Genomic DNA, 26,997 nt, shown 5'->3' with positions numbered 1-26,997 from the left:
CATTTGGACTGGGGTGTGCCCTGAACACACTCCAATGCCCACATCCAGAGTGTTCCCATTTTGCCATCTGCAAAATTCCCATGTTTTACTGGCTCTGTGCCTCCAACAGCTGGAAAGTCCCAGGTTTGGGAGCACTCCCAGCCCTCAGGTGCGAGGCCCAATGGGATGGACTGTCTGATGATTTGAGCAGGGTGGGTCTAGTGGATGGATGAGCTTTAAGGTCCCTCCAACCCCAGCCATTCTGGGACTCTATGATATTTTAAACACACAAATATGCCTTACCAGGTGTGTCCCAGTAGAAGCTCCAGCAGTTCTCTGCCACCCTGGAAGACAACATGCAGTGATTTTAGAGCAAATCCAGGATAAGGCTCATTCCCACAGCCCAGCCCCTGTCTGAGTCAACCAACCCTGACCATCCCTCAGCTCCCTGCAGTATTTTATTTCTCACCTTTGACCCAGTATTTCACATATTTTCATTCCTGCTGTCACCTCTGAGGAGTGAACAGACACAAGATCCTCCTGTACCCACCCAGGCCAGTCTGGCTGTGTCTTAGACAACATGAGGGATGTCTTGCATCTCTATCCCCAAAGAGGAAAAGGCAGGGAAAGGGGAAAAACCAACCCTCTGGGGACAGTCCTTCTCTCCAGGACTTCCTTGCCTTGCATCCCTTGTGCCCCACAGCCAGGGATCAGCCCAGGGATCCACTGGCCCTGATGCCATTCTTCCCTGCCCTGATTCCATTCTTCCCTGCCAGTGGACAAAGTTGGCCTGTTTCCACCTGACAATCCCTTCCTGCTCCCCCCAGGATGGGGCCTTGGGAACATCCATCATTTTGGCCCCCACTTGGAAAGCTTTTATGAATATGTGTAATTATGCAAATCATCCCACTGACCCGAGAGAGCATCAGAAACACCCACACAGGGAGGAGGAAGAGGAGGAAGGGCAATATCACAGAGGAGCCAATATCCCAACCAATATCCCAAAAATCCTCATGTATGGCAATAAATTCTTCATCTCACAACATTCCAACCAAGGCCACAGGTTCATCTTGTGTCATGAACCCCCTGAGACACAAATCCCCCCCTGTGCCAGCAATGCCCTTCCCAACTCTGCCTTCACTCCTGGGCTTGCCAGGGCACAGGAACCCAGGCTGTGGCAATTCCATGGAGCTTGTAACACACAATGGAATGCCATAATTCACAGACAAGCTGTGGCTGCCCCATCCCTGGAAGTGTCCAAGGCCAGGCTGGAGCAACCTGGGCTTGTGGAAGGTGTCCCTGCCCATAGCAGGGGGTAGAACTGGGTGATCCTTAAAGTCCCTTCCCACCCAAACCATTCCAGGATTCTCTGATTCTATTAACAGTTAATCAGATTCAGCTCTGATTATTTCTTAAGTGCATTTCCAGAGACACCTGGATACTCCAACAACAGGAGCAGGGAGCAGACAGCTCTGAAATCACAGGAGGAGAATCAATTCCAGTTGTGCCTTTCCACACTGTTTATTACCAAGCCTAAAATACTTCACTTCCCAGATCCAAAAACAAACAAGAATAACTAAAAGCTGAGGGTTTAGAGCAGCCACCAAAGCAACATTCAATGGTCTTTCAGCACAATTCTCCCCTCTGAGGATTATCTCTGGTATGGAATATCCTCCTGGAACACCCTCCACTCCATGGTCCTACTCACCAAGCAGAAGGAGAAATCCCAGCCCTGGGAGTAAAGGAGGCATTTCTGGAAAGGTCTTCAGAACACCCACAAGTGTGAGGAATCACCTTATTTCAGCCAAAAAAAAAAAAAATCAAATAAATTGCAAAACCAAACTCAGAGGAGGGAAGTCAAAAGGTGACATCTCACATGCAAATTTAGACACACCAACACCCTCCACAAAATACAAATCAGACCCAAAGCACACAAAAAACTACTGAGGGTCTGCTCTGCCTGGGAAAGCCAGTGGAGAGTTTGGAGTTAGTTAATCCAGGTCATTTTATCCGTGTCCTGAGCCAGGTTCCCTGTGGCAGAGGGGGAGAGGTGGCCCAGCCCCCGGACACTCACCTGGGATCTCCTGGAGTGCAGGGCATGGTCATAGCGGGCTCCTTTTCACTGAGCAAACTGGGGTGTGTCCCTGGCTCCTCAGACCTGCATCTCCCACTGCAGGATGGATTCGGAGCCCTGGACACACCTCTCAGCTCTTGAGAACACAAATGTTTCGTAGCACAAGTCACTGGGTGCTGTTTGTTAATGCCTGTCATTCCTGGGAAACAGGAGGAAGCGGAGGCGGGATGAGAACCCTGAAGAGGTGAATTCCCCCCCCTGCCCTGCATGGGATGTGAACAAAACTGAACCTGTGCTCCTGGGACAGAGCTCCTCCAGGACCACCTTCCTCCAGTTACCAAGGGAATCTTTGCAATCAGGAGATTTTGCTTTGGTGGAGCTTGAAATGGTTGAAACTTCTGGAAAATTTCTGCTTCCTCCAGTTGTCCCAAAGAGAAACACATGGAAGTTGCTCTGCTGGCCAGTCAGGGCGTGGAATGGGATGAAGCTGTGTCAGGGAGGTTGAGATGGATCTCAGGAAAAGGTTCTTCCCCCAGAGGGTGGTTGGCACTGACCAGGCTCCCCAGGGCAGTGGGCACAGCCCCAAGGCTGCCAGAGCTCCAGGAGGGTTTGGACAACGCTCTCAGGGACAGGGTGGGATTGTTGGGGTGTCCCAGGAGGGACAGGAGTTGGACTGGATGATCCCTTCCAGCTCAGGATATTCTGTGATCCTGAGATTCCAGATCCTAGGGCTGCTGGACTGGGGGAGCTGCCCCAGGCTGAGCCGGGTCAGTCCCTCAGGCACAGAGCTCCCCACTCAGGGAGAGCAGCTGGGGGGGCTGAACCCGAAATCCAACAGGGCAAGGCTGGGACTGGCACAGGCAAACCCAGGGCACAACCAGCTGCCCCAATTCCTTGAGGAACCTTTCCTTGCTGAGGGGCTCGGGGGGCCGTGGCACACTGGGCTCATGCCAAGGTGCCCAGGACCTGCACCCAAGTGCCCCGTGGGCTCCAGCTCCTCATGAACAAACTTCAAGGAGCCCCCTGAGCAGGAATGCCATTATCCAATGGCTCCAGAATCACAATGCAGAGATCCCTGTCTCCCTGTCACCAGAATCCGCCTTTCCCTCCTCAAACTTTCATTTCCTTGCTGCACATCCCGGGATGGAACTTCAGGGCCTTTCCAGCTCCTGCAGGCTGCTCTGTTTTAAAAACTAAGTAATGTTGGTGCTATTAAAGAGCTCACCTTTAGTTTGAAGGGGTCTTTATATAGGAGCTGAGGAGTGACTTTGCCCTGCTCCTTCATCCAAATCCCACCTGGGGATGTTCCCCAGGATCTCCCAGGCCTGTGGAGCAGCAGTCAGAGGGATCTCCTGGTTTTGAGTGATCCTGTGCTCTCCTCAAGCTCTCAGCCCATCAACACTTCAGCAAAACAGACTTGGCAAACACAATCTGCAGGAATAAAATGAGAGCTGCTGCAGAGTCTAGCAAGGGATGGATATTAAATTAGATTCCCCCCACTTCAGGCTTCTTTTTGCTGATCCTTGGATCTGATCCCCCAGGTTACTGAGAAACCCAGAGTAACTTTGAATCTCTCTGGGCACAGTGGGGTAATCTTACACCTTGGATTTGAAAAAATCTGTGCTTGGTCACTTTATTGATGGTTTGCAGGAGCAGTCCTGTGCCAGGCTCAGACTTGCCCCATCATGCCCACCTACAGCTCGTGTTTGTGCCAGTGTTGACTCACCATCCCCACCCACCCAAACCTGGCTCCCTCCACACTCCCAGTCCTCTCACCCCACTTCACGTGTCCATCAGCTATTTTGGAACTGGTGCAGCAGCAAGCCCTGAATGCAGCCTGTGTGACTCACAGCATGTGAAAGTGCTTTCACCAACACAAACCATCCTGTGACTGGACCAATTCACAGACTCAGAGTCCAAAGCAAGGAGCCTCCAGGATTCCCAAGGAGGTGTCCTGGAGCTGGGGGGGGGATCCTTCCATCAGCTTTCAAACACCAAAGCTCTCAGTGTCCTGCACCTTTGGCATCAGCATTGGAAGAGGGTCATCCATGACAGAGGGTCAGGTGGGAAAGGTGCTGTGGAGCTGCTGGACAAAGTGTGGGTCCATGGAAGAGTCAACCAGGAGAGCAGCAAAAGGTTCTGCCACCTGCAGCCAGATCATGGAATCATAGAGTGTTAAGGGGTTGGAATGGACCTTGGAGATCATCCAGTGCCATCCCCTGCCACGGGCAGGGACACCTTCCACTAGCCCAGGTTGCTCCAAGCCCTGTCCAACCTGGCCTTGGACACTTCCAGGGATGGGGCAGCCACAGCTTCTCTGGGCAACTTTGCCAGGGCCTGCCCACCCTCACAGGGAAGGATTCCTTCTGAATATCCAACCTGAATTTCCCCTCTTTCAATTTGTACCCATTCCCCCTTGTCCTGCCAGCACAGTTCCTGACAAAGAGTCCCTCTCCAGCTTCCCTGTAGGACCCTTCAGATCCCAGATCCGGGGCTTCTCAGCTGCAGGAAAACGGGAACACAGAGCAGGAATGTTGGTAAAACCTGCTCTCAGTGGGAGACAACTGGGGATCTGCTCTTGCCCAGGGAGCACAGAGCTGGGAGAGGTGTCCAAGCCCACACCCTGCTCTGTGGCTGTGCCCAGGCTGCCCTTGGTAGGTCTGTGAGGGAGATTTTGGAGCTCACCTGTGACAACAGTCACCTTCAGCTCAACACAATCACACAGGAGACCCCTTTCTGCCTCCCCTTCCTCTACAACCTCCTTGTTCCCTGAACTGAAGCCCAGCTCTGTCCCAGGATCACCAACACACCCCCCGAGGTGGGGTGGGAAGGGGGGCCACGGAACCTGCAGTGGGTGGGACAGCCCTGGGACGTGGTTTGTCCCGTGGCAAAGTGAGTCAGAGCCTTCCCACCCAGCCTGGCTGGGCATGAGCAGCCCCAAGTGTGGCTCGAGTGTCCTCCAGTCACACCACACTGCACAATTGCTGCTCCTGCTGTGCTGAGCCAGGTGTGACCAGAGGAAATAAATCCTCCTCAGTCCCATCTCCAGCAGGCAGGGCACACGCCCTGCTGGCCCCAGCTGAGCTCTGCCCTGTGGCATTCACCCAGCACAAAGGGGCTTTGTGCTCTCCCAGCAAAGCCAGGTCTCCCCTCAGGAGAGCAGCCTCGTGTCCTGCAAGGCTCAGGCTTTTCCTGAAGCCAGTCAGACCACAGCCAGTTCCTCAGACACCTCACCAGTGCTCTCCTTTCACTGCCCCCAAACATGACCCAGAATCTGGAGAGGTTTAAAAACAGCAATAACAGAGCACAAAGTAAGGGAGGAAAAATAGCAGATAAAAGATTAAAACATTACAGGTGCTGTGGAAATTATACCAAGTCACACTGAAGGCTCAAAGAAAATCCAATTGTCCTCATGGAACAGAGGCAAAGGAGGCTCCTGGAAGCACAAATTTTCTTTCAAAAACTTGAAATTATTTTTCTGTTTCTTCATTAGTTGTTTCTTGAAGAAAGAATCTCTGAGGGCCCTGCTGGGACAACATGGCCCAGGTATGAAAAGAGGATTTAGAGACATTCAGGGGTAAAAGGGAAACTGAATTAATTCTTTGTATCATGTCCATCCCACTAAACCCCTTCACAACGTGAGTGCATCCCACAATGGATCTCCCACGTAGACACATCAAAATGCCCAAAGTAAACGACCTTGGAGAGTCCAGGAGAAGCACAACATGACCCAGCTGCACTGTCCAATCCCTCGGACCAGGGGACACAAGAGCAGCCTGGAGAAGGTTCTCCAAAGGAGGCTGGAGGCAGAACCAGGAGAAAGAGCTGTGAAGGTCAAGTCCCAGCCTGGAGCAAAGCTCCTTTCTTTGGTGAGCAGGTTTGCTGCCCAGTCAGCTGAGCTGGGTGGGGTCCAGAGCTGACAGAAGGGATAAAGGGACACCAGCGATGCAAAACCTGTGGTTTAAGGTATAAGCAGCTCCAAGCCCACAACAATGAGCTTGTTATGATAGTCCAGCACCTGCACTCAGCTCTTCCTGTCCCTCTGCCACAGATCTCAGGTGTGATGGGACTTGGCACACAAAGGAAGAGCCCCAGTAACTGAGAGTCTGTGTGAAACTTCTCCTCTCCTTATCTCTCCAAACCAGGAAACTCTCTAAAGACTGCCCACATGAGAAGAGATTTGAGTGGCAGGGACCCTCCCAGCACTGCCCTGTGGTCACAGCAGAGCAGATCCTGCTGCTCTGCACCAAACCCTTTGTCACCAACTGCAGAACCCCAGAGGAGAAAGCCAGGAGAGCTCTCCAGGTGCTCATCACCGGCTTAAGGGTGGATCAGTCCAACAAGCACTTTGCCTGGGGCAACATCCTGTGCTGGCAGCCTGAAAGGTTCTGTTTGAAAGCAGAAGCTGCATTCTTGGGAAGCCTCGTCCTGCGGGTAAAACCCACCACTGGGGTTGAACATCCTGCTGTGGGCAGTGCTGGGAAGAGGAGCCTTGTCAGGAACGGGGAACTGGGGTGCTTGGGCCCATTCCAAACCCACCCATCCTTATCTTGGCATAGATCTGTGAAAATATGTGCCAGTGCCCAGGTGCCAGCAGCTCTGTGACTGTGCTGTTTGGTAAATGTGACTGCCTGGTAAATGTCACCAAGACAGTTTGATAAACAAGGCAATATTTGGTTCAATAAGCAGCTTGTCGCACCCTGTTTGCCCAAGGGTTCAGGTACGAGCAGGGAATATGGGAAAAGAAACATTTTTGGCTTCAGGTTGCTCCTGAGCCCACACCTCCAAATGCCAGAGGGGTCAGCAGAGGCTGACACTGAGGGTTTGTGTTTTACAGCTCATGCAAGACCGTCTGGCCCAGGGAACGAGGGACAGAACAAGAGGGAGGTTTAGGTTGGATATTAATGAAAATTTCATCCCAGAAAACGTTGTCCAGCCCTGGCACAGCTGCCCAGGGCAGAGGTGGAGTCACAGTCCTGGAGAGATTTAAAAGCCATGTGGATGTGGCACTTGGGGACAGGGGTTAGTGGTGGCCTTGGCAGTGCTGGGGGATGGTTGGACTCTCAGAGGTCTTTTTGAACCTTAATGATTCTGTGATTCCATCCTCACCTGCCAGTGCTAACAAGGGCAGTTCTAAACTGCAGAGGAGGGGAGAGGAAAGCCAAGGGTGTCAGAGACCTTCCTGCCACCAAACCCCCAGTCACCTCAGCACTGAAACCCAGCCCTGGTTTATCCCTGTTGGAGTAACCCCAGAGCAAACCCCTCTCTGGCCACACAACACTCCCCAGCTAAAGGAAGTGTTCCAGGGACAATGGAGACAGGACAAAAAGGCCAAATAGCATCAAATATCAGTTTATAGCTGGAAGTAAAACCCACCCACCACGTTGCACCTTTCCTGGAGGTTTGCACAAGGGATTTTGGTTGGTTACTGCCTCCCCCTGTCCTCTGCAACCTCCTCTGTGACCTTTGCATTGCACAAAGTCAAAAAACACCGACATGTAACACTTAAATCATGTCCTGAACTAGAAATGCAAACAAGCTAAAAAAGGAAAGGTGATTCTCTGACGTCTGACGTTCCTCCCTCACCAGGGTTTGGTGACCAAGCAGCTGCTCCAGAGAGCAGGAGGGTGCCCAGCAATGCCCAGCCCAACCCGTTTGGCCACCCAGCAGGGCAGGAATGAGGCCCCTTGGACAAGCTCCAGCCACACCAGCAGCCAGGAGGAGCAACAGGACCAGTTTGGAGGTCACCCACGTTACTGGGAGACCAGTTTTCATCAGGAGGAGGTTCAGAGCTGCCAAATGCTCCTGGAAAACCAGCCCAGCCTCGAAAACCTGCTCAGGAAGAACCTCATTATCACACCGATAGGGGGCCCTCAACCATCAGCTCTGGCTGCACCACGAGTTTAATCCCACAGGATTAAAAATCCAGGAATGGGGCTACTGATGTGACCTGCTGTGCCATGTCCTCGTGCTGGAAATTATATAAATTTCCTAATTAATTGTTTTAATTAGCCGGGGTAATTTCCCATTGGAGCAAGGTTTTTCACGAACCCAGTTCAGCAAAATCACTGAAACTTGAAATTTTGCTAAACCAGCCTTGATGTGCTTCAATGAGCAAAACCTGGGGGAGAGAAATATTGCTGAGAACTGGGCACCAGGAATGCAGGATTTATAGCCCACAAGGACACGTGGCAGAAACCAGAGATAAAAAAGAAACTAACCCAGACAGCTCAGCATTTGCACTGAAATTCCGTCTATTTGAGAAAAAAAAGATAACAAAAACACTGAAAACGGGGGGGTAATTAGCACAAGGAGGGAGAAAGCAATAACCAATAGAAGATAGAATAGTAATTAATGAAGAGAATTTTGCAATTTATAGCCAGTGAACATAAATTGATCAGTGAAAAGTTTGGAAAGTGGATGTTGCATTTTTGGGGGACAGACCCCACGTGCACCTGGCACTGTGAGTAAAGTAATCCCTGCTTTCTAATGCTAAAAAAGCAGTGATGGAGCGTTTGATTTATCCTGATGTTTCCAGCAACACTTGGCTCCTCCCAAAGCACACACTCACCTTCCAGAGGGCCAGGCAGGAAAGGGGAGGTGTTGTGGGCACCCAGAAATGCTCCAGCTCCTCCTGGCTCTGTTGAGACGATCAGCAGCACCTGGACGGCTCTGCCACACGCTGAAGCGCCCAAAACACAGCGAGAGGTGACAGGATTCCTCATTCCCGAGAAGTTCTGGCTCGTGGAACTTCAGGAAAGTGATGCCCTGCGAGTCAGACCCTGCTGAGAGACTCTGTGTGTTGCTGCTTCTCGCAGCAAGGCTGACACCTGGTGATGGGACAGAGCCATTCAACCCACCCTCTCCTCCAGACAGAAATATAGAAACATATAGATACATAAATATATAAATACAGAGATACACCTGTGTGTGCAGAGTCACCGGTAAAGGGCGACAGGACATGCACAGCCCTAGGAAAGAAGGAGGGGAGAAGACAAAGCTCAGTTATGGAAGTCAGAGGTCCAGCTCATGAACTGGAAAGCCAGATTTAACTTCCAGCCTGTCTCTCTAAACCCCATCTCTCACTCTCCCCAAACTCCCCAGGCTGCCAGCCCTAAATCCTCCCCCTGAGTGCCCACTTAGCACCTTGTGCCCAGCACCTGCAGGAGTTGCTCCAGCTCAGGCTCCTGACCTGTTTGTAGGGTCAGGTTTGACCCTTTAACCCCTCTCTGTGACCTGTTTGTAGGGTCAGAACAGGGAGGTTTGACCCTCTAACTCCTCACTGCTCCAAGGCTGTGTCTGATGGAGACCAAACATGGTCCAGGCACAGGGTGGGGCTGTTGGGGTGTCCTGTGCGAGGTAGGAGCTGGACTGGATGATCCTGATGATGCCCAGGTTGTGGTTTGATCCCTGTCTCAGCTGATCCCTTTAGAGTTGGATGGATGGTCCCTGGTGGTCCCTCCCAGCTCAGCAGATCCCACTGTTCTGGGATTATCAAGAGCACCCTGCAACCAGCACCCCCCACCCAGGTACCTCAGGGTGCTCCTACGAACAGTACAGTGAGATATTTTATTAAATAAAGCCCCTGTTAATACATATTGTGTCACAATTCTGCAGGACCCCGAATTCCCAAGGCACTCCTGGAAACACGGGGAACCCTCTGTGAACCAGAAAACACCAAATTCTCACCCAGACAGCACCACCAGAACCCTTGAATGATCATTAAACCACTTTCCCTGCTGGAAATGGCATAAATTAAATTATTTCTTAAAAAAACCAACCAACCAACCAAAAAAAACCAACAAAAAAAAACCACAAAAAAACCCCCCAAAACAAAACAAAACTAAAAAAACCAAAACCAACAAAAAAACCAAAAACACGAACAAAAAACAAACAAAAGAAAACCTCCCCGCCGTGCTTTACGGCAGTGTGGCATAGTTTTGCAGCAGTGTGGCCTCGCGGTTTACGACAGCGAGGCGCGCCGTTTTGCGGCAGCGCCTCTCCTTCGCTTTACGACAGCGTGGCGTCGCGCTTTGCGGCGGTGTGGCGGGGTTTCACGACGGTTGTCCCCGCCGCTTTGCGGCGGCGTGGCGGCCATGGCGGCGCGGTTCAGCGGCGTCCTGCAGCTCACCGACCTCGACGATTCATCGGCCCCTCACAGGTGGGCCGGGCTGAGCGGGCCGGGGCTGCCGGGGGGCTGCCGGGGCCGGGGGATGTCAGGCACTGCCCCAGCAGCCGTGGGGAGGGCGCGAACACGGCCCTCGGGGGGTTGGGGCGGAGGGGGTGTGTGACAGTTACCTCCTGTCACTGCACAGGGACCTGCCCTCCCCTCTCAGACACCGCCTGCTGCTGTGGGAGATGGGAAAAGGGGGGAAAATGGACATTCCTCGCTGTCCCTCCCAGTCCCAGCGCAGGGAACAGCGAGGACAGTGCGAGCCGCTGGGGACAGGCAGGAATCTGGGATCAGCCAAGTGATCCCCATCCCGCTCTGTGGGGTGTTCGTTTGGGCCCTTCCCAGTAAAATCTTAAGCCTGAAGAAGGTTCCTGTCACACGAGTCACCCGCACAGATGCTGTGCCAGCGGGACGAGCAGCGAGGAGGGGCAGCTCGGCTGCTTCCAGAAGCTCCAGGCGCTGGAAAAGTGCAAAATATTGCTCCTGGAGTGCAAAATGTTGACCCTGGAATGCAAAATACTCATCCTGGAGTATGCAAAATATTAACCCTGGATATATTTGCTGACAGGTACCGCGGGAGAACCATCCTGAAATGAGATCAGTGGGATGGGGAGTAACAAACCCTGCTCGCTCTCCCTCTAGTTCTTGGGTTTCCAAGGGAATCCTTCAGTATTTTCCTTTCAGGGAGGGATCGCTGTAGAACCGAGGAGTTCTCCGAACCCTGCAGGAAGTGTAGGGAATGCAGGAGAGGTGGATGAGTTTGGGGGCCCCAGAGGCAGAGCAGGGTGTGCAAGGAGAGGAGCCGGGGCTGGAGCAGCAGGACGAGGAGTCAGGCGGTGCCTGAACAATAAAAACGACACAAAATGAAAAAAAAAAAAAAAAAAAAAAAAAAAGAAAAAAAAAAAGGGACTCCACCCTGGAACAGCACAGGGAACGGGAATTGGCCCAGGGAGCTCCTCAGGGGCCCTTTGCCATGGAATTAAACTTCCCTGGCAGCAGGACGCGTGTCCTCGGACCACTCCTCCCCAGCGCAGGAGCAGAGGATGGGCTGAGGCTGGGGAGGAGGGTCTGGCCACGGGCTGCTCTGTCAAAGCCCTAAAGCAGAGCTGAGATCCTTCAGAAGGAGCAGCAAAGGCATCCCCTGCTTTTGGAATGATGCTGGAAAGGTGTTCTTTCTGTGCAAAAGGGGTAAGGAGCCTTCCCTTGGATGTTTTCTTACAGCACTGTTTTAAGGGAGAGGAGTCGGATCCGTCCAGAACTGGTGCCTGATCGTTCCACTTCTGTGCAACCAACCTCTCGGGTGCTCAGCTCCTCACTGGGGGCTTTATTGCTCTTTCAGGAATGTATCAAACCTGTCAAGGTGGAAAAACAGGCTGGAAAAGCAGCAGCAAAGATCAGGATTGAGGCAGATGGGAGCTACTTCCAGATCGATCAGGTAGGTGAGAATTTGATCATTATTGTGTAAAACACCCAGAAAAAGGAGTATATTTTAACTATTTGAACAGTTAATGCCTCAAAGAGAACCAAGATGATAGAAAAGTGTTGCTGCTGCTGGCAGCATTCTTGTACTTTTTTTTCCCAAAGTCTGACTTTTTAATTTCTAAGCAGTAATTTCAATTTTGTGTCAGTTTTGTGCCCTGAAACACTGACATTAATCAGTGATGATTTTCATTTTATCAATTAGCAATTTATTAGATTTTAATTTGTGAGCATTTTAATTTAGAAATTAACTTATAAGCGGTGATTTTATAAGCAGTAATTCCAATTTTATGTCAGTTTTATGCTCTAAAACACTGACATTAATCAGTGATTTTCAATGTTAGAGCAGTAAAGCTGAGAAATTTATTTTGCATCAGTCCTTAAGGATCAGCAATTCCAGGTTATTTGGGACAATGCCTTTTGTGCTCACTCATAATGAGATTCAATTGGATATTTTTAGTAAATCTTGCTCTGTTTTTTATGATAATATTTCAAATTATTTCTCAAACATCCTGCTGAATTCATAAGTCTCCTTCCAAAATTCCCATTGAGTTTTGCAGAACAGTTTCCCTGTTTCCACAGAAAATTTTGGCATTACTTAGTTAACCAAGCTGGGAATTCATCTGGGAATGATACTTTTAATTTTATGCAGATAGTGACCTTTTGACCTAAAGAAAGGAGGATACAGCACTTCCAGAGGGGTCTGGTTTCTTATTTTATAGTTTTAGTAGCACCTAATTGCTCTGCCTGTTCCTGACTTTATCCAGGAGTGATAACTAGAGGAGACTCTCAGGGGAAAACCAACTTATTCAGGTCAGATATCATGACAACTGCTTCCTTCCAGTGACAACCACACACTGCCTGGGAGGAATCTTTCCATCTCTGTGCCAAACAGTCCTATTAAAACCAGCAAGTTCAGGTGCTTTCCACCCCATCTGACTGAAACCAAATCTCCTTTCTCTAATGATGAACCAAGAGCAGGAAAAGAGCAACATCTCTGGTCCTGTTTGTGGTGAAGGTGGCAAAGCAGCTCCTGAGCCCAGAGCTGAGTGTGCCCTCTTTCCTTGTAGGATGGGGGAGCACAGAAGCTGGAAAAGGCCAAAATCACCCTGAATGACTGCCTGGCCTGCAGTGGCTGCATCACCTCGGCAGAGAGTGTCCTCATCACCCAGCAGAGCCACGAGGAGCTCTGCAAAGTGCTGGCTGGCAACAAGGTGGGCCACAGGTTGTGGCATCTGCACAAACAGGGGGGGAAAACCACACAGCAAAATGGACTTTCAGAGCCCTGAGGGTGTTTTTAGTGTTTTTAGTGCACCCTCGTGGGTTGTTCCCATTTTTAAAAAGTTCTCAAGGGCTCTGTGTGAGTTCCTGACTGAAGAGTTAATGTGTGAGGTACTTTCTGATGCTCCAGTGCTGGAATTGTGCCTGTGCCATGTTGTCTGACAGTGGTTCTGTTTGGTTTTATCCAAGGCTGCTGCTCCCAATGAACAGAAATTGGTGGTGGTCTCTGTTTCCCCTCAATCCAGAGCTTCCCTGGCTGCAAAGTGTAAAATGGGTGTTCTGGAAACAGCCAAGAAGCTGACAACATTCCTGAAGAGTTTAGGCAAGTGTGGGATTGTTGTGTTATCCCAGAGGGGCTGTGGGGTGGCTGGGAAACAGGCCTGTTTGAGAGCACAGGGTTGAGGGGATTTAACCCCCAAACTGTCCCCAACTTCAGTCACAGAATAAACTTGGAGGGACTTTTTATAGGGGCAGATAGTGCCAGGACAAGGGGGAATGGATTTAAACTGCCAGAGGACAGGGTTAGATGGGATGTGGGGAAGAAATTGTTCCCTGGGAGGGTGGGGAGGCCCTGGCACAGGTTGCCCAGAGAAGCTGTGGCTGCCCCTGGATCCCTGGAAGTGTCCAAGGCCAGGTTGGACGGGGCTTGGAGCAACCTGGGCTAGTGGAAGGTGTCCCTGCCCGTGGCAGGGGGTGGATTAACTGACCTCTAAGGTCCCTTCTGACCCAAACCATTCCATGATTCTATGAAACCTGGTAAGGAACATTTACAGGAACTTACCATTTTAGATTTACAGCTCTCCTGTCACTTTTGCTCCTCTTCTGTGCTGGTGTGTTGGGGAAAAAGGCTCCCTCTCAACTGCAGGGGTTGGTGCCTGTAAACAAGTTGGAATCTGGCTTAACTGGAGGCTTTTTGCTGCAGTTTGCTGCATCTCTGCTGTGGATTTTAACACAGATGCTGTCCTGCCTAGGTGTGCACTATGTTTTTGACACGACTTTCTCCAGAAACTTCAGCCTGTTGGAGAGCCAGCGGGAGTTCGTGAGACGCTTCCGCAGGCAAACCGAGGACAGAAAGGCTCTGCCAATGCTGGCCTCTGCCTGCCCAGGTATGCAGGGAGTTAGAACTGGCACTAAGAATCCCAAAGCTGGGCAGAAAGGTTTAAATGGCTGCATTTACCTGGAGGGTTGCTCTCTTCAGTACAAAGAGAGCTTGGTGTTAACAGCAGGGGTGACCCAGCTGCTCGAGGATCTCAGAGAATCCTTTGCTTTCTGTGCTGGAGTGAAGCTCAGAATGGTTATTAATGAGTCCTAAGCCTGAGGCTGGGGGGAGAATGGGCAAGGTAAAGGCCTGCTTGTTGTTTTTAAGTTTAGTTTGCTAATTCCATTCCCTCCAGGTTGGATCTGCTACGCAGAGAAGACCCACGGCAGCTTCATCATCCCCTACATCAGCACCACCAAGTCTCCCCAGCAGGTCATGGGCTCCTTGGTCAAGGGCTATTTTGCAGAACAGCAGGTAAGGGTCTAAACATGCTATTCCTGATGGAAAACCACCTAAAATGAACACTTTAGGCTGATTTTTTTTTCTCTCTTTTGCTACGTTATCCACGTTTAAAGGTAAAAATTACCCTGCAGAAGGTTACAAAGCCAGAATCTTCCTCACTTCTGTTTTATCTAATGAGAAGTTCATAACTAGGGCACAACACTAAGCACGTGCTGCAGGGGCTAATTAAAACCTCTGAGTGTTATTTGGGAAGGCTGGGGAAGCTTCTTTATCGGTGTCTTTCTGCTCCCATCTGGTCTGGGTCTGGTTTTTCATGCTGGGGAGTAACTTCACATCAGCTCCCCTCAGCCAAGGCCTCAGTCAGTGCTTACGTGCAGATCATGTCTTGTCTGAAAACAACTCCCTCATTCCCAACTTGATGTTCTGTTGCAGCTGGACTTAGTTCTGTCCTCAGTCTGTAACCTCTGGAATCCTTCCAAGAGTGAGTTTGATGTTCACAGCCTGGAGTTATGCAAATAGCCCAGATCTGTCCTGTAAGGAACTTAAGCACCACTTCTGGCTCTGTGATTAATTGTCCTCTAACGAGCAGTGGTTTAACACTTGCATTAAGGAGGTGCTGACATTGCATATTTGTTACAAAAATTGGCAGCTACTGAGAATATTTGGCACAAGGGACTCAAACAATGGCCTGGAGTCAATGACTTGTTTCCTCGGCCTGTGTTTAGTTCTTGGATGATCCTGAGGTTTTTGTCTGACTCCAGATCATGTTCCAGCTGCTGATCAGGGGCTGAGTTTTAAGAGCATGGAAGAAACATATTCCCTAAGTGCTTCATCAGGGATTCACCTCTCTGCCTGACTTGGGACCATCTGCACTAGGATGGGGGGGAAGCTTCCAGTGCCTGAAGGGAGCTGACAGGAAAGATGGACCCAGACTATTTACAAGGAGGGACAGGACACAGGGAATGGCTTCCCACTGCCAGAGGGCAGGGTTAGATGGGATATTGGAGAGAAATCCTTCCCTGGGGGGGTCTTGAGGCCCTGGCACAGGTTGCCCAGAGAAGCTGTGGCTGCCCCATCCCTGGAAGTGTCCAAGGCCAGGTTGGACAGGGCTTGGAGCAACCTGGAATAGTGGAAGGTGTCCCTGCCCCTGGCAGGGGGTGAGACTGGATGAGCTTTAAGGTCCCTTCCAACCCAAACCTTTCCAGGATTCCATGAAACCTGTAAAGGACCAAACTGCTGACACTTGCCACAAACTGAAATTGGCTTCTAGGAGAGAAATAATTTAATGTATATATAAATAAATATACATAACTATTCAGTAAGAATGGGGGTTATTTCCAGGGGCTTGGTGGCATTAATTTCACCATTCCCATTTGTACCTGGAAAACACCTCCCTCAGGACAGGTGGGATTTTGGCTGATCCAACTGCCCAGCTCTGTCTTTCTTGCAGCACCTGACCCCTGACCAGATTTACCATGTCACAGTGATGCCCTGTTATGACAAAAAGCTCGAGGCCTCCAGGCCAGACTTTTTCAACCAGCAGTACCAAACCAGGGATGTGGACTGTGTGATCACCACAGGTAAGAGCCACAGGGAGTCAACTCATTCTGGAAGCCTCAGAGCCAAGGGTTTCCTGGTTTTACTGACCCTTTGTCTCTGATAGAGGCTGTGGGGGATGAATATTGATGTATATTTGCACTTTAATAGTGCAAATCATGCCCTGCTAAAAATGTAGATGCAGCCTTAGGTACTGGTCTGTTTTCCTTTATCCCCAAAATAAGAACTGTTTCTGGCTGGTTCTGTTTTAGGAGAAGTGCTAAAGCTGTTGGAACAAGAAGGAGTATCTCTCTCAGATGTAGATCCTGGTCCCTTGGATACCATGTAAGAAAAAAAATCTCATCCCAGTCCTGTTCTCTGTCATCCAGTGTTGACAGAGTTCTTCACTGGATTCCCCTTTCCACCACTGTTCTACCCAGTGTGTGTGGGTTTGCTTTGTCTTCTTGTGTCACTTGAACCAGCACAATTGGGAGTTAAAATAATGTCCAGAATAGGATGAATTCCCACTGGATTCACTTACTCCAGCTCCTGTTACTCACAGGTTGCTGGTGCAATCCCACAAAAACCTCCCTGCAAGCCTTGAAAAGGGAAAGAATCTGGCTCAGTGTCAGTGAAACAAAGCTGGTACTGCCCTTTGTTCCTAATTGTCAGAGCTACTGCAAGGATCCCAGAGTTAAAGCATAAAGAAGAAATATTTAAGGCCCCACAGCTCATCTCTAGAAGCCTATTTGTAAAGAAAAATGAGATATAAACCAGATGAGAATGAAGTTGTTTCAAACTGAAGAGCAACATGTGGTTGAGTGACAACTGCCCAGAGCTGGGTGACTGCAAACCCTGAGCTGCCATCAGGGGTGGGTCTGCACTGAGCACAGACCCCCAGCTGCCTTTTCTCCAGGGTAAAAGAGATGTCTCCCCAGCTCTTTGCACATTAATGAACAGAGAATGACACTTGCAGCACCTTTCAGAATTATAGGAGGTGGTTAAGTGTAGAATCACAATCCTGGAATGGTTTGGGTTGGAAGGGACCTTGAAGCTCATCTCATTCCAACCCCTGCCATGGGCAGGGACACCCTCCACTAGCCCAGGTTGCTCCAAGCCCTGTCCAACCTGGCCTTGGACACTTCCAGGGATCCAGGAGCAGCCACAACTTCTCTGGGCACCCTGTGCCAGGGCCTGCCCACCCTCACAGGGAAGGGTTTCTCTCCAGTGTCCCACCTAACCCTGCCCTCTGCAGTGGGAAGCCATTCCCCTTGTCCTGTCACTCCAATTCCTGATGAGGGTCCCTCCCCACCTTCCTTGTAGCCCCTTCAGACACTGGAGTCCCAAAAGCACAACTTCAGACATTGCCCATGTCAACACACCCTTGTCTTCCACCTGCTTTTTGTTACACCACGAGCAGAAAACCGAGGGGAAAAAACGATCCTCAAGGGTTTGCCTTCCCTTAGGGAATGACCATCTGGAAGTGTCAGTTATAACAGGGAACTGAACATCTAATTACCTGATAAAGATCTCTGGGCAGCTGCTCAGGAGAACATTGTGAGCACCAGGCCTCGTGCTGGGGATGAGCAAGTGCCTCCACAGCCTCCCAGGGCTCCCACGTCCTCGGGGATTGTCTGGCTCCAAACAGCACGTATTCCTTGGGAACTGGAGCCTGCCCACAAGCAGCCCAAGGCCTGTTGTTCTGCTTTATCCCCCAGCACGTGCAAAAGCCCATTAAGGTTATTACATTTGGCAGCAAGGATGGGCTGAAGTGCCAGAAATCCCAGGAGTTTTGCTGGGATAACCGTTTGCTCCGGGCCAGCGCCGGAGCTTCCTGGCAGCTCCTTCTGGGGAGAGGAGCTGTACGTGAGGGCAGACACACAGGGGGTGGGATGGGGCTCAGTTCCTGTAAACAACAGCAAATTAAAAATAGTTCCTGCAGCCTCAGCTGGGGCTTCAGCAGCTCTTCCACAGCAAAGATTTTATCTGCCAGAGGCAACAGCTTCCATTGGACTTGAAACTTTGGCCCCAGTTCAAGTGTTTTCCCCTCCACAGCTGTCAGTGGGAGAATCCAAGTGTCACTGCCTGAGCAGGGCTGCAGAGAGATCCCTCAGCTCCTTCTCCTCTCCTAACAAAAGCTATTGTTGTGGCTTCCCTGTGTGGAGCTGTTCCTGAGGAACACTGCCATGATTCTGCAGAGCTGGTGGAGTTCTGGCCTGGCAGGGAGATGGGATTGGCTGTGCAGAGCTGGAGTTCCAGGACTGGTGGCAACAGAGTTGTTCAACACAAAAAACGTGGTGAACTTGAACCAGGATCCTGCTGAAACAGCCATGGAGGGAGCAAAAGTCCTGGCACTGCTGGAACCCTGGGATGGTTTGGGTTGGAAGGACCTTAAAGCTCATCCAGTGCCACCCCCTGCCATGGGCAGGGACACCTTCCACTAGCCCAGGTTGCTCCAAGCCCTGTCCAGCCTGGCCTTGGACACTATTCCCAGTGAGCAGCACAGGGTCAAACCTGGTGGTCTCTGGGGCTATAAATTGGTTCCCAGAGAAAGGGAAAAGCTGGAGCTCAAAGGGAGCTGGTTTGTGGCTTCTTCTGCTGTTCCTCAGTCCCCTGGCCCTCTGTGTTCGTGTTGTCTGTTTGTTTGACCAAAGATCCCCCTAAAGGTGCCACTCTCTCCCTCCCCAGGCTCAGCAGTGCAGCAGAGGAGCTCAGCACCCACCCTGGAGGGGGCTCAGGGGGATACCTGGAGCACATTTACAGACATGCAGCCAAGGAGCTCTTTGGGATTCACGTGGATGCCATTGAGTACAAACCTCTAAAGTAAGAAGCTGGAAATCCTGCAGAAAGCACTGTTTTTTTGGAATTCTCTCCATGCTGTTATCTTGCTAATGGGCTGAGATTTTCTTTGCAATGTTCAACATTTTACTTCCAGGCTTGAGAGTTGGCTCCTCACTCCCCCAGTTGCTGAGCAATAAATCAGCCACTCTGGGCTGCCTTTCCCCTGGAGATTTCCAGCCCCTTCTCCACCCACACACTTTAGTTTGGCCTGGTGCATTTTCCCAGTGTCAAGTTGGAGGCAATTTTTAGAATAATTTAGAAGGCAGAGCTCCCATGGATCTCGGCTTCCTCACCTTTGATCACACCAATAAAGTAGATTTATCACTAATTATTGATCACAGAAAAAAACCTTGTGTGAGGGCTTTAGGGCTCTGTTTAAACTATAAACAAGTCACATGAGTTTGGGCATTGAGGCTCATTCACCTGAGATTCCTTCTACCTTCCCAGCTATAACTTAATGTATCATTTGCAATTAATTATATCCCCGATGAACAACATTTATGTTTAGCATTCCCTGGTCCAGGAAGCAGAAGAAACAGTCCTGATATGAAATACGTGATAAAAACCAAATTACTTACATTTTTTATCAGGAACAAGTATTCCCACTAACCTTTGGAGTCTGGAATCCTTCAATCTTGGTTTGCTCCCTGGTTTTATGGCCCATTGCAAGTTAAAAATTCCCTCAGTGGCTTCAGGTCTGTCACAGTGAAAGGCTCCATTTGCTGAGCTTTTAAGGATTTATTCAGCACAGGTGTCCTTCAGCAAACTCTGCTCAGGTGGCAGCTCCTCAAATGAGCCTGGAGAAAGATCTGGAAGTAGTTCCTTCATATTTTATTTGGATGGCAAAGAACTAGGACAGCTCTCAAATAAGATTCACAGAGAACTTGGGTTTAGCTCAGGGCCCTTTGAAGTTTAAAATAGAAGTTCATTTGGGTAAGACATTTCCTCTGCTCTGGTTGCTCAGAAACAAGGACTTCCAGGAGGTGACTCTGCAGAGGGATGGAGAAGTCCTGCTCCAGTTTGCTCTGGCTTACGGATTTCGGAACATCCAGAACCTGGTGCAGAAGCTGAAACGGGGGAAGTCTCCATATCACTACGTGGAGGTCATGGCCTGTCCCTCAGGTGGGGCTGCTGCAAATCCAGAGCTGGGACATGCTCTATGAAATTAAGCTTAAATACAAGACAATAGGTGATTTCACATGCTGAGTGTTGTGGCACAGCCGTGACCTCTGGAGGTGTGACAGTCCCAGCATCACAGTCTCAGGGCTGGCTGTGGATTTTCCTGCTTCTAAGCCAGTAATGCCTCGGGATTTAAGGAACTGCTGTTAAATTCCATCACACAAAATTTGCACACTTAGTGCTTTTAAGGAGGGTTTCCTGATTTTCTGAGCTCTTTGTTACCTGAGGGGATTTTTCCCCTAAAATTGCACAAAACTGGCCATTACACTTTTAGAAAACGTTGCCGGTGAGGAAAGTCTCTTCCTACCTATTTTATTCCGTTTTCCACTTAGTTTCCTTTCCCTCCCTCCTGGTTCTCTTGGAATCAGCCAGCAGGGAGCAGGGGCAGCTTGATCCCAGCCTGGGCTGATGCTGAGGGGCCACTTTTGGCACTTGGAAGCCACTGCTCCCTCCCGAGGGTCTGCACAGCTCCAGCGCCTGACACTGCTCTGGGCAACCTCTCACTGCAGAGCTCAGCTCCCAGCACCCCAGAACACATCCCAGGCACATTTCCTTTGCCCTCAGTTGTGGCTCCAAGCCTGGATTCACCTGGAGTGTGCTCTGACCCTCTTCTGGAGGTGGGAGATAAGGGCTGGAGCTCCTGGCACATTCCCAGCTGGCCACAGGCACAGCCAGGATCTCCCTGCCCTGTGGCCCTGCTGCGGGGAGATAACTGGGAGTAAACCTCCATTCTGAGGGTGTTTTCAGTTCTGCAAGTGTTTGCAGGTGCAGAGTAACTGTAGTTTTTCCATTGTGTTTTTCCTGCTGAAGCTCAAGTTCCTTCTCCACTGGGTTTTCTCTGTTGTTGCCGCAGGTTGTTTGAACGGAGGAGGGCAGATCAAGCTGGAGGGGGGATCCAAGGACGAGCTGCAGCACGTGGAGAGGTTGTATGAGTCTCCAAAGGCTGAGATTCCAGAGGAGAACCAGGCTGTGGCTGAGCTGTACGAGCACTGGCTGGGAGGCAGGGACTCAGAGAAGGCTGTGGGAACGCTGCACACGGAATATCACCCCGTGGAGAAAGCAAACACGAGCTTCAACATCAAGTGGTGAATGCTGACAAGCCCAGAGACACATCCTCAGTGCCTTTGTAACCCAGCTCTATTTATGATTCTCAAAGGACAGCTGAAGTTCTATGGAATTCCTGCCTCTGGAAAGGAGAAGATGGGAATGGTCGTAGAGCCCGGCACTAATAATTCCTTCAGCTTAATAACTATTGGAGAGATGTAAATAAAAACCAAACACTAACTTAAAACAAGTGTTTAAAGAAGCAGAAATGCATCCCAGCCTCTGCACAGTCTCTATGGGCTGAATCTGCCCTCCCTTTGCCAGCCTATTCCCACCAGAAGTGATGAATTTAAGGTGCCAAGGGATCTGGCTCAGGGCAGGATTTGGCCTCTCTGGGATCAGTTTATCCACTTTTATGGCTGCCTCTGCTGGAACATCCTCATTTAATTAGAAATGGTCTAATTAAACCTTGGGGTTCTCCATTTCACTGCCCCTGGGGGCAGCTGCAGGTTCTGTGCCCTCAGGAGGGTTCCAGCAGCCTGGGAGCAGCTCTGGAGCTGCTTTGGTTCCTGCTGGAATGGGTCTGGAATGAATGTTGAAGAAAACCCCTGGGATTTCCTTTAGTTATAATAATTATCTGTACTGTGGGCAATTGCATGTCTCTCTGTGTCCAGCCCAGGCTGCCCTGTGTCCATACCCTGGGCACAGAATTCCAGAATCATTAAAGTTGGAAAAGCCCTTCCAGCCCATGGATCCCCCTGTGCCCGATGCCCACCTTGTCCCCCAGCTCAGAGCACTGAGTGCCACGGCCAGGCCTTCCTGGGACACCTCCAGGGATGGGGACTCCAAACCTCCCTGAGTCCAAACCCTTTCCATGAGGAAATTCCTCCCAAAATCAGCACTGACCCTCCCTCAGTTACCTTGACCTTGGGGCTGGCAGGAACCAAAGCTGCCACACCTTCACCTGCCTGTGTCTCCTCAGAGCCTCCTCTGCTGCTTGTTCAAAGCAAAACAACAGTGGAAATTACATTTTTAATGGTTTTAATTAAAAGCTTTACATTTTTCAGGTGTTGATCAGTCCGTGAGTTCACAGTGTTCTAAGGCAAGAATCCCCCACTGCCTCCCCCTCCCCACCCTCCTGACGAGCAAGGTGGTGGTTTCAGGGATTCATAACACCCAGGGTTTGGCTAAACCATAAAATTCCATGGCCAGGGAGAGGTGCCAGTGCTCCCACAGAGCCAGCCTGGAGTGCTGGGAGTGCAGAGGAAACTGTGTCTGCTGAGCACATGCACGTCAGGCCAGAAATGCACAATAAATTAAGCTCAATTAGCTGTAAATTAAGTAATCAGGGCTCTACACTTTGTCTCCTCTCCAGTTCCTGGGTTGCCAACACACGGATCACGAAAGTCACCCAGAACACCCCCCAGATTCTTGTTCCTGGGTGTTCCAGGGGGGTGTTCCAGGGGGGTGTTCCTGCCATGGCACCAAGAGCAGCTGGAATTTCTCCCAGCCCTGGAGCTGTGGCCCTGTGAGCTCAGGGACAGCTCAGACCCTCCCTGAGCACACATGGGTGCATCCCTGCTCCCAGGACAAACCAAATTCCCAAGGAACACCCAGGTACATCTACAACTCCACCATTCCCTGTGAACTGAGGAACTCTGAGGCAGCAGTACCGAGGCAGCTCGAGCAGCAGGTTAATCCTTCCCCTCCCACGAGGGAGAGTAAATCTAAACTATTAATAAAAGGCAAAAAAGAAAACCTCAGCCTAGTTTGCAGCCAGGGAAGGAACAGCCACAACCCAAACTCCAGTTCACAGTCCACACATGAAAGACCCTGAAATCAACTCTATTCCAGCCTGGGAGCTGCCATCAAAGCCCAATTTTCTCCACAAAAATTGCTTTACTAGTCCAATGTGCCTCCCCCCAGCTGCAAATAAAACTCTCCACATTTCTCAGAGCTAAAAAAAAGCTCAAATACAGCCCTGATGTTGCACAAAGGGAGGCTGAGGAGGCCTGAGGGCTGGCCCCTGGCCCCTGGTGTGAAGGCAAGGCAATGTCCGTGTGGTTGCAGCCAAGTGTTTTCCAGTTTTTATCTTGGAAGAAAAAAGCAATGGATGTGTGGCAGCCTAAAATCTGTCACACCTTGGAAAGCATCTCCCAAAGCCAGTGGGTTGGGGCATTCCTGGGCTCCACTGAGCACATCCCACGTGGGCTGAGGGGTTCCAATGGCTCCTGAAGGCAGCGACTGTTACAGAGCCCTACACAGTGTTATCCACTAGAAAAATAGGGAAAAACGGGAAAACCCCACCAAAACCCCGCTGTGCTGAGGGTGTCTGTCAGTGCAGGGTGGAGCTGGGTGGGTACCACAGACACCAGTGACACCAGTCACTGCCCAGCTTCCCTTGGGTCTCCAAGTGTCCGTGCCTCATCCCTGCCCATCCCGGGCCTGGGAGGGGCCCAGGGGCTCCGGAGCCACGTGGCTGCTTCAGACAATCCCCTGGGAATGGGGTGCAGCCCCCAGGCCTGGCAGGAGGACAGGCAGGAGAGCCTGACAGCCTGGTGGGTTACAGCACCACAGTCCCTGAGCATCCCCCCTTTTCCGTGCTTTTCCTTAGCTCCCTTCCGTGGGAATGGGGCTGTGGGACAGGCAGCAGCTCCCACCCTGATCCCAGCACTGGGAGAGTGGGAATCTCCCGTCTCCAAAAACATCTCCAGGCCCTCTGCCAGCAGCAGCCCCAGCGCAGGGGGGTCACCACAGCCTGGGCTCTCCCAAGGCACCCACGTGCTCCTGCTCCCCTGGGACTGCCCCGGGAGCTGGACACGGAGCCGGAGGGAGAGCAGAGCAGAGCGGAGCGGCCTCGGACGAGCAGGTTAAGGACAAACACCAGTTCCCAACTGGGAGAGAGTCCAGGCTGGGCACAGCCAGGAGGGACCCCCGGCACGGCGGGGACGTCACTGCTTCTCCAGGAAGGGGCTGAAGAGCCCCCAGTCGAAGGCCAGCATGGCCGGGGGGTTGGGCCTCTCCTTGGGCTTCTTGAAGTTGTCCCTCTCGGTGCGGAGCCTCCTCAGCACCTCCACAGGGTCCGTCTGGCCCGTGAACCTCTGCACGGGCTCCTCCCTGTGGGGAGAGCAGCTCTGCTGTGCCACGGGGGGCAGGACAGGACCCCTGCCCCCTCTCCACTGGCATGGACACCACAGAGTCCCATCCTGGTGCTGGGGAGTCCCATCCCGGTGCCGGGCACTGCTGGGGCACACGGACCTTGTGCTGGGCAGGTGGGACCCCATGGCCCGACACCCTCCCCTCCCTCAGGGCTTGGGATTCCCACTGGTCAGCGAAGCTACTGGGAGAGGGGATGTTGCTGGAGGGAAAAGGGGAGTGGATTTTGGGGGCCCTTCGCCCCCCCAGGCACTGGCACTGCTTACATGACCCTCAGGAAGGGGTTGTAGAGAAACTCCTCCTGCAGTGTCGAGGGCACCGTGGGCAGGTCCTCGTCATCCCGCTGCTGCCGAGGGACCAGAGACATCCAGGATCCCGCTGGCATCCAACGCCCCTGGGCCCCACCCCGGGGGGCACAGCCACTTACCTTGGCCCAGGCGAGTTTCTCCTTCACCATTTCATTCTCTGGCTCCACTTTCAGGGCGAATTTGAGGTTCCGGACGGTGCATTCGTGGCCACAGAACACCTTCTGTGGATCCAGCGGGAAGGACCCGGCATCAGACCTGCTCCAAGGGCTGGATCCAACCCGTCCCCACCACGGGACAGGCTGTGCCAGCCTCCAGCCCCCTCCTGACTGCAGGGTCCCTCCCAGGGGTGGGTGCTGTGGGACTCACCGTGTCCTTGGGCAGAGCCCCCAGGATCTGGGTGAGGTTCGTGTACATCTGCTCCGCTGTGCCCTCGAAGAACTGCCCACAGCCTCCCACGAACAGGGTGTCACCTGAGGGAAAGGGCTCTGGGCACGGAGGGGCCCCCAGACCCGTGCCCAGGGGTGGGTGCCAGGGGTGCCCCCACACTGCGGATTCACCTTGGGACTGCCGGGTGTGGGGGGACAGGAGCACACGGGGAGCATGTCCCGTGTCCCCGGGACCCACGGGGGGCACGTGGGCAGGGTGGGATACCTGAGAAGAGGGCGGGAGCATCCGGGGAATCGTCCTCCCACATGAAGTAGCACATGTGGCCTGAGGTGTGGCAGGGGGTGAAGAGGCACCTCACCCGGATGGCCCCGAACTGTGGGGAGAGAGGGTCAGGATCCCACTGAGGGGACAGATGCCCCCCACACCCCTTGGCATCACCCACCCGGGCTCAGCGGGTCACAGAGGTGACAGTGGTGGTCTGGATAAGGCCCAGGTGGCACATGCCTGGACCATGGCATTGAGCAGCAGAACCCCAGGAGAGGGTTGGATCCTCCAGAACAACCCTAAATGGGCTGGGAACGGGGAGGAGATTTCCCTCCCATCCCAGCCTCAAATCCATGGTGCCACATCTGCAAACACCCCAGAGCACAGGGAGCTGAGCACAGCCCAGCAGCACCAACCCAGCCCCCAGCACGGTGCCACCCCACAGGGGATCACAGTGCCACCCCACAGGGGGTCCTGCCATCGCCCCTCTCCAGCCCCACCACACCGTGCCAGCCCCAGCCGCCCCACCAGGCAGGACCCGTGTGTGGGGTCCCAGCCCTGGGTGCTCCCGTGGTCCCGTGGCCACGCACCGTGAGCTCCTGGCCGTGTGTCACCGTGTCCGTGAGGGCCCCGATGCGCTGGTCGGCCCCGAACACCCTCAGCCCCGGGCACAGCCGTGCCAGCTCCTCGTTGCCCCTCGCGTGGTCCCTGTGCCAGCAGAATGGGCACTCAGGAAAGGGAACGGGAAAGGCCACGGCCACCCCGACCGGGCTGCACTTACCAGTGGTGGTGGGTGGTGAGGATGGCCCTGAGCACCACGTCCTCCTTCCTGATGATCTCCAGCAGCTGAAAGGGACCCAGTGCAGCGGGACATGAGCGGGCAAGGGGGGTGACCCACCCATGGCTGGGACAGCCACTGTAGGACCTGTCCCCTGTGGCACCACTCCGTGGGTGAGGGACCCGGCTGACCAGGGCACGGGAATCACCCAAACCATCTGCTGAGCATCCGTGGGCTGAGGGGTGGGATGAAGGCTCGACCCAGAGCAGAGCAGGGGGATGAGAACACGCTGCTCCCATGGGAGCTGTGGCATTTTATGGCCGGCGACACCACAGAGGAGCCGTGCAGGGAAATGGTGGCCTCGCAACCCACCCTGGCCGGGCGAGCGGCCACGTGGGGCTGCCAGGCCCGGCCCAGCTGCCAGCAGGCTCCTAATGCCAACTTAACATTCAGGGCCAGGAACAAGCCCTCCGGCAGCTCCCGATTACGCTCCTCAGAGAGGAAGGAAACGTCCGAGTCAGCACCAAACGCTTAAAAACCGCGACAGCCTTTGCACGATGCGCAACAGCCCGGGCGGGGGCACGGGGGGTCACGGCGACCCCGGGCACTGCCCTCCCCGCAGCTCCTGGGACGCGGGACTGGGCACGGGAGAACCGCTCCAAAGGTTTATTCCGGCTTATTCTCACTCGCTGCGGGGTCTGTAAGACTCCGCACGGTCAAGGCAACACGGAATCCCCCCGCAGCCCAGGGGTGGGTGGGAGAGGGGTCCGGCACCCCCCACATTCCACCAGGGATAGAAGGGGCCGGTCCCGCCGGTGGGATGCCCGTGGATACACCCCGCTGTCCCACGGGCACAGCCCCCGCGTGGGACCCGCAGCCCACCCGGGGGGAACGGGGGGGTCCGACCGCCTCTCACCCTTTTGGGGACCGCGGCGTCCACGGCGACGGCGTCGCGGGTGCTCTCCTCGATCACCAGGTACATGTAGTTGTCCTCCAGCACCGAGATCACCTTCACCT

At 52.6% G+C, this 26,997-nt stretch overlaps 2 protein-coding genes and 1 long non-coding RNA gene across 3 annotated transcripts in view; 1 reads left to right on the top strand and 2 right to left on the bottom strand.

Annotated features, from left to right (window-relative positions):
• Positions 1-282: 282 nt before the first annotated feature.
• LOC108638733 lies at positions 283-2,194 on the bottom strand. The gene is made up of 3 exons (XR_001920054.1): positions 2,054-2,194; positions 1,688-1,773; positions 283-323 (listed from the first exon to the last, which is right to left on the bottom strand). It is a non-coding gene; the product is annotated as an uncharacterized LOC108638733 (long non-coding RNA).
• Positions 2,195-10,149: 7,955 nt separating this feature from the next.
• CIAO3 (cytosolic iron-sulfur assembly component 3) lies at positions 10,150-21,334 on the top strand. The gene is given in 12 exon segments (XM_018089257.2): positions 10,150-10,195; positions 10,198-10,214; positions 11,566-11,661; positions 12,776-12,919; positions 13,176-13,308; positions 13,958-14,092; positions 14,381-14,499; positions 15,938-16,067; positions 16,296-16,368; positions 18,712-18,846; positions 19,829-19,986; positions 20,897-21,334. Coding segments are annotated over 12 exon segments (1,422 nt in total). The 3' UTR covers positions 21,133-21,334.
• Positions 21,335-22,111: 777 nt separating this feature from the next.
• LOC108638655 (hydroxyacylglutathione hydrolase-like protein) overlaps positions 22,112-26,997 on the bottom strand; it is a 7,365-nt gene continuing 2,479 nt past the window's right edge. Inside the window, exons 2-9 of the mRNA XM_029957810.1 lie at positions 26,897-26,995; positions 25,984-26,048; positions 25,793-25,910; positions 25,203-25,311; positions 24,918-25,021; positions 24,671-24,772; positions 24,510-24,589; positions 22,112-24,204 (exon numbers count right to left, since the gene is read on the bottom strand). Of these exons, the coding sequence (XP_029813670.1) occupies positions 24,039-24,204; positions 24,510-24,589; positions 24,671-24,772; positions 24,918-25,021; positions 25,203-25,311; positions 25,793-25,910; positions 25,984-26,048; positions 26,897-26,995 (843 nt within the window). The 3' untranslated portion in view covers positions 22,112-24,038. The remainder of the gene's footprint in view (positions 24,205-24,509; positions 24,590-24,670; positions 24,773-24,917; positions 25,022-25,202; positions 25,312-25,792; positions 25,911-25,983; positions 26,049-26,896; positions 26,996-26,997) is intronic.

The sequence above is a fragment of the Manacus vitellinus genome, unplaced genomic scaffold, assembly GCF_001715985.3.
Source record: "Manacus vitellinus isolate BGI_N305 unplaced genomic scaffold, ASM171598v3 scaffold_12_pilon, whole genome shotgun sequence".
NCBI classification, from domain to species: Eukaryota; Metazoa; Chordata; class Aves; order Passeriformes; family Pipridae; genus Manacus; species Manacus vitellinus.
The sequence above is the reverse complement of the archived record's forward strand: the minus strand, read 5'-3'. Positions and strand labels throughout refer to the sequence as shown.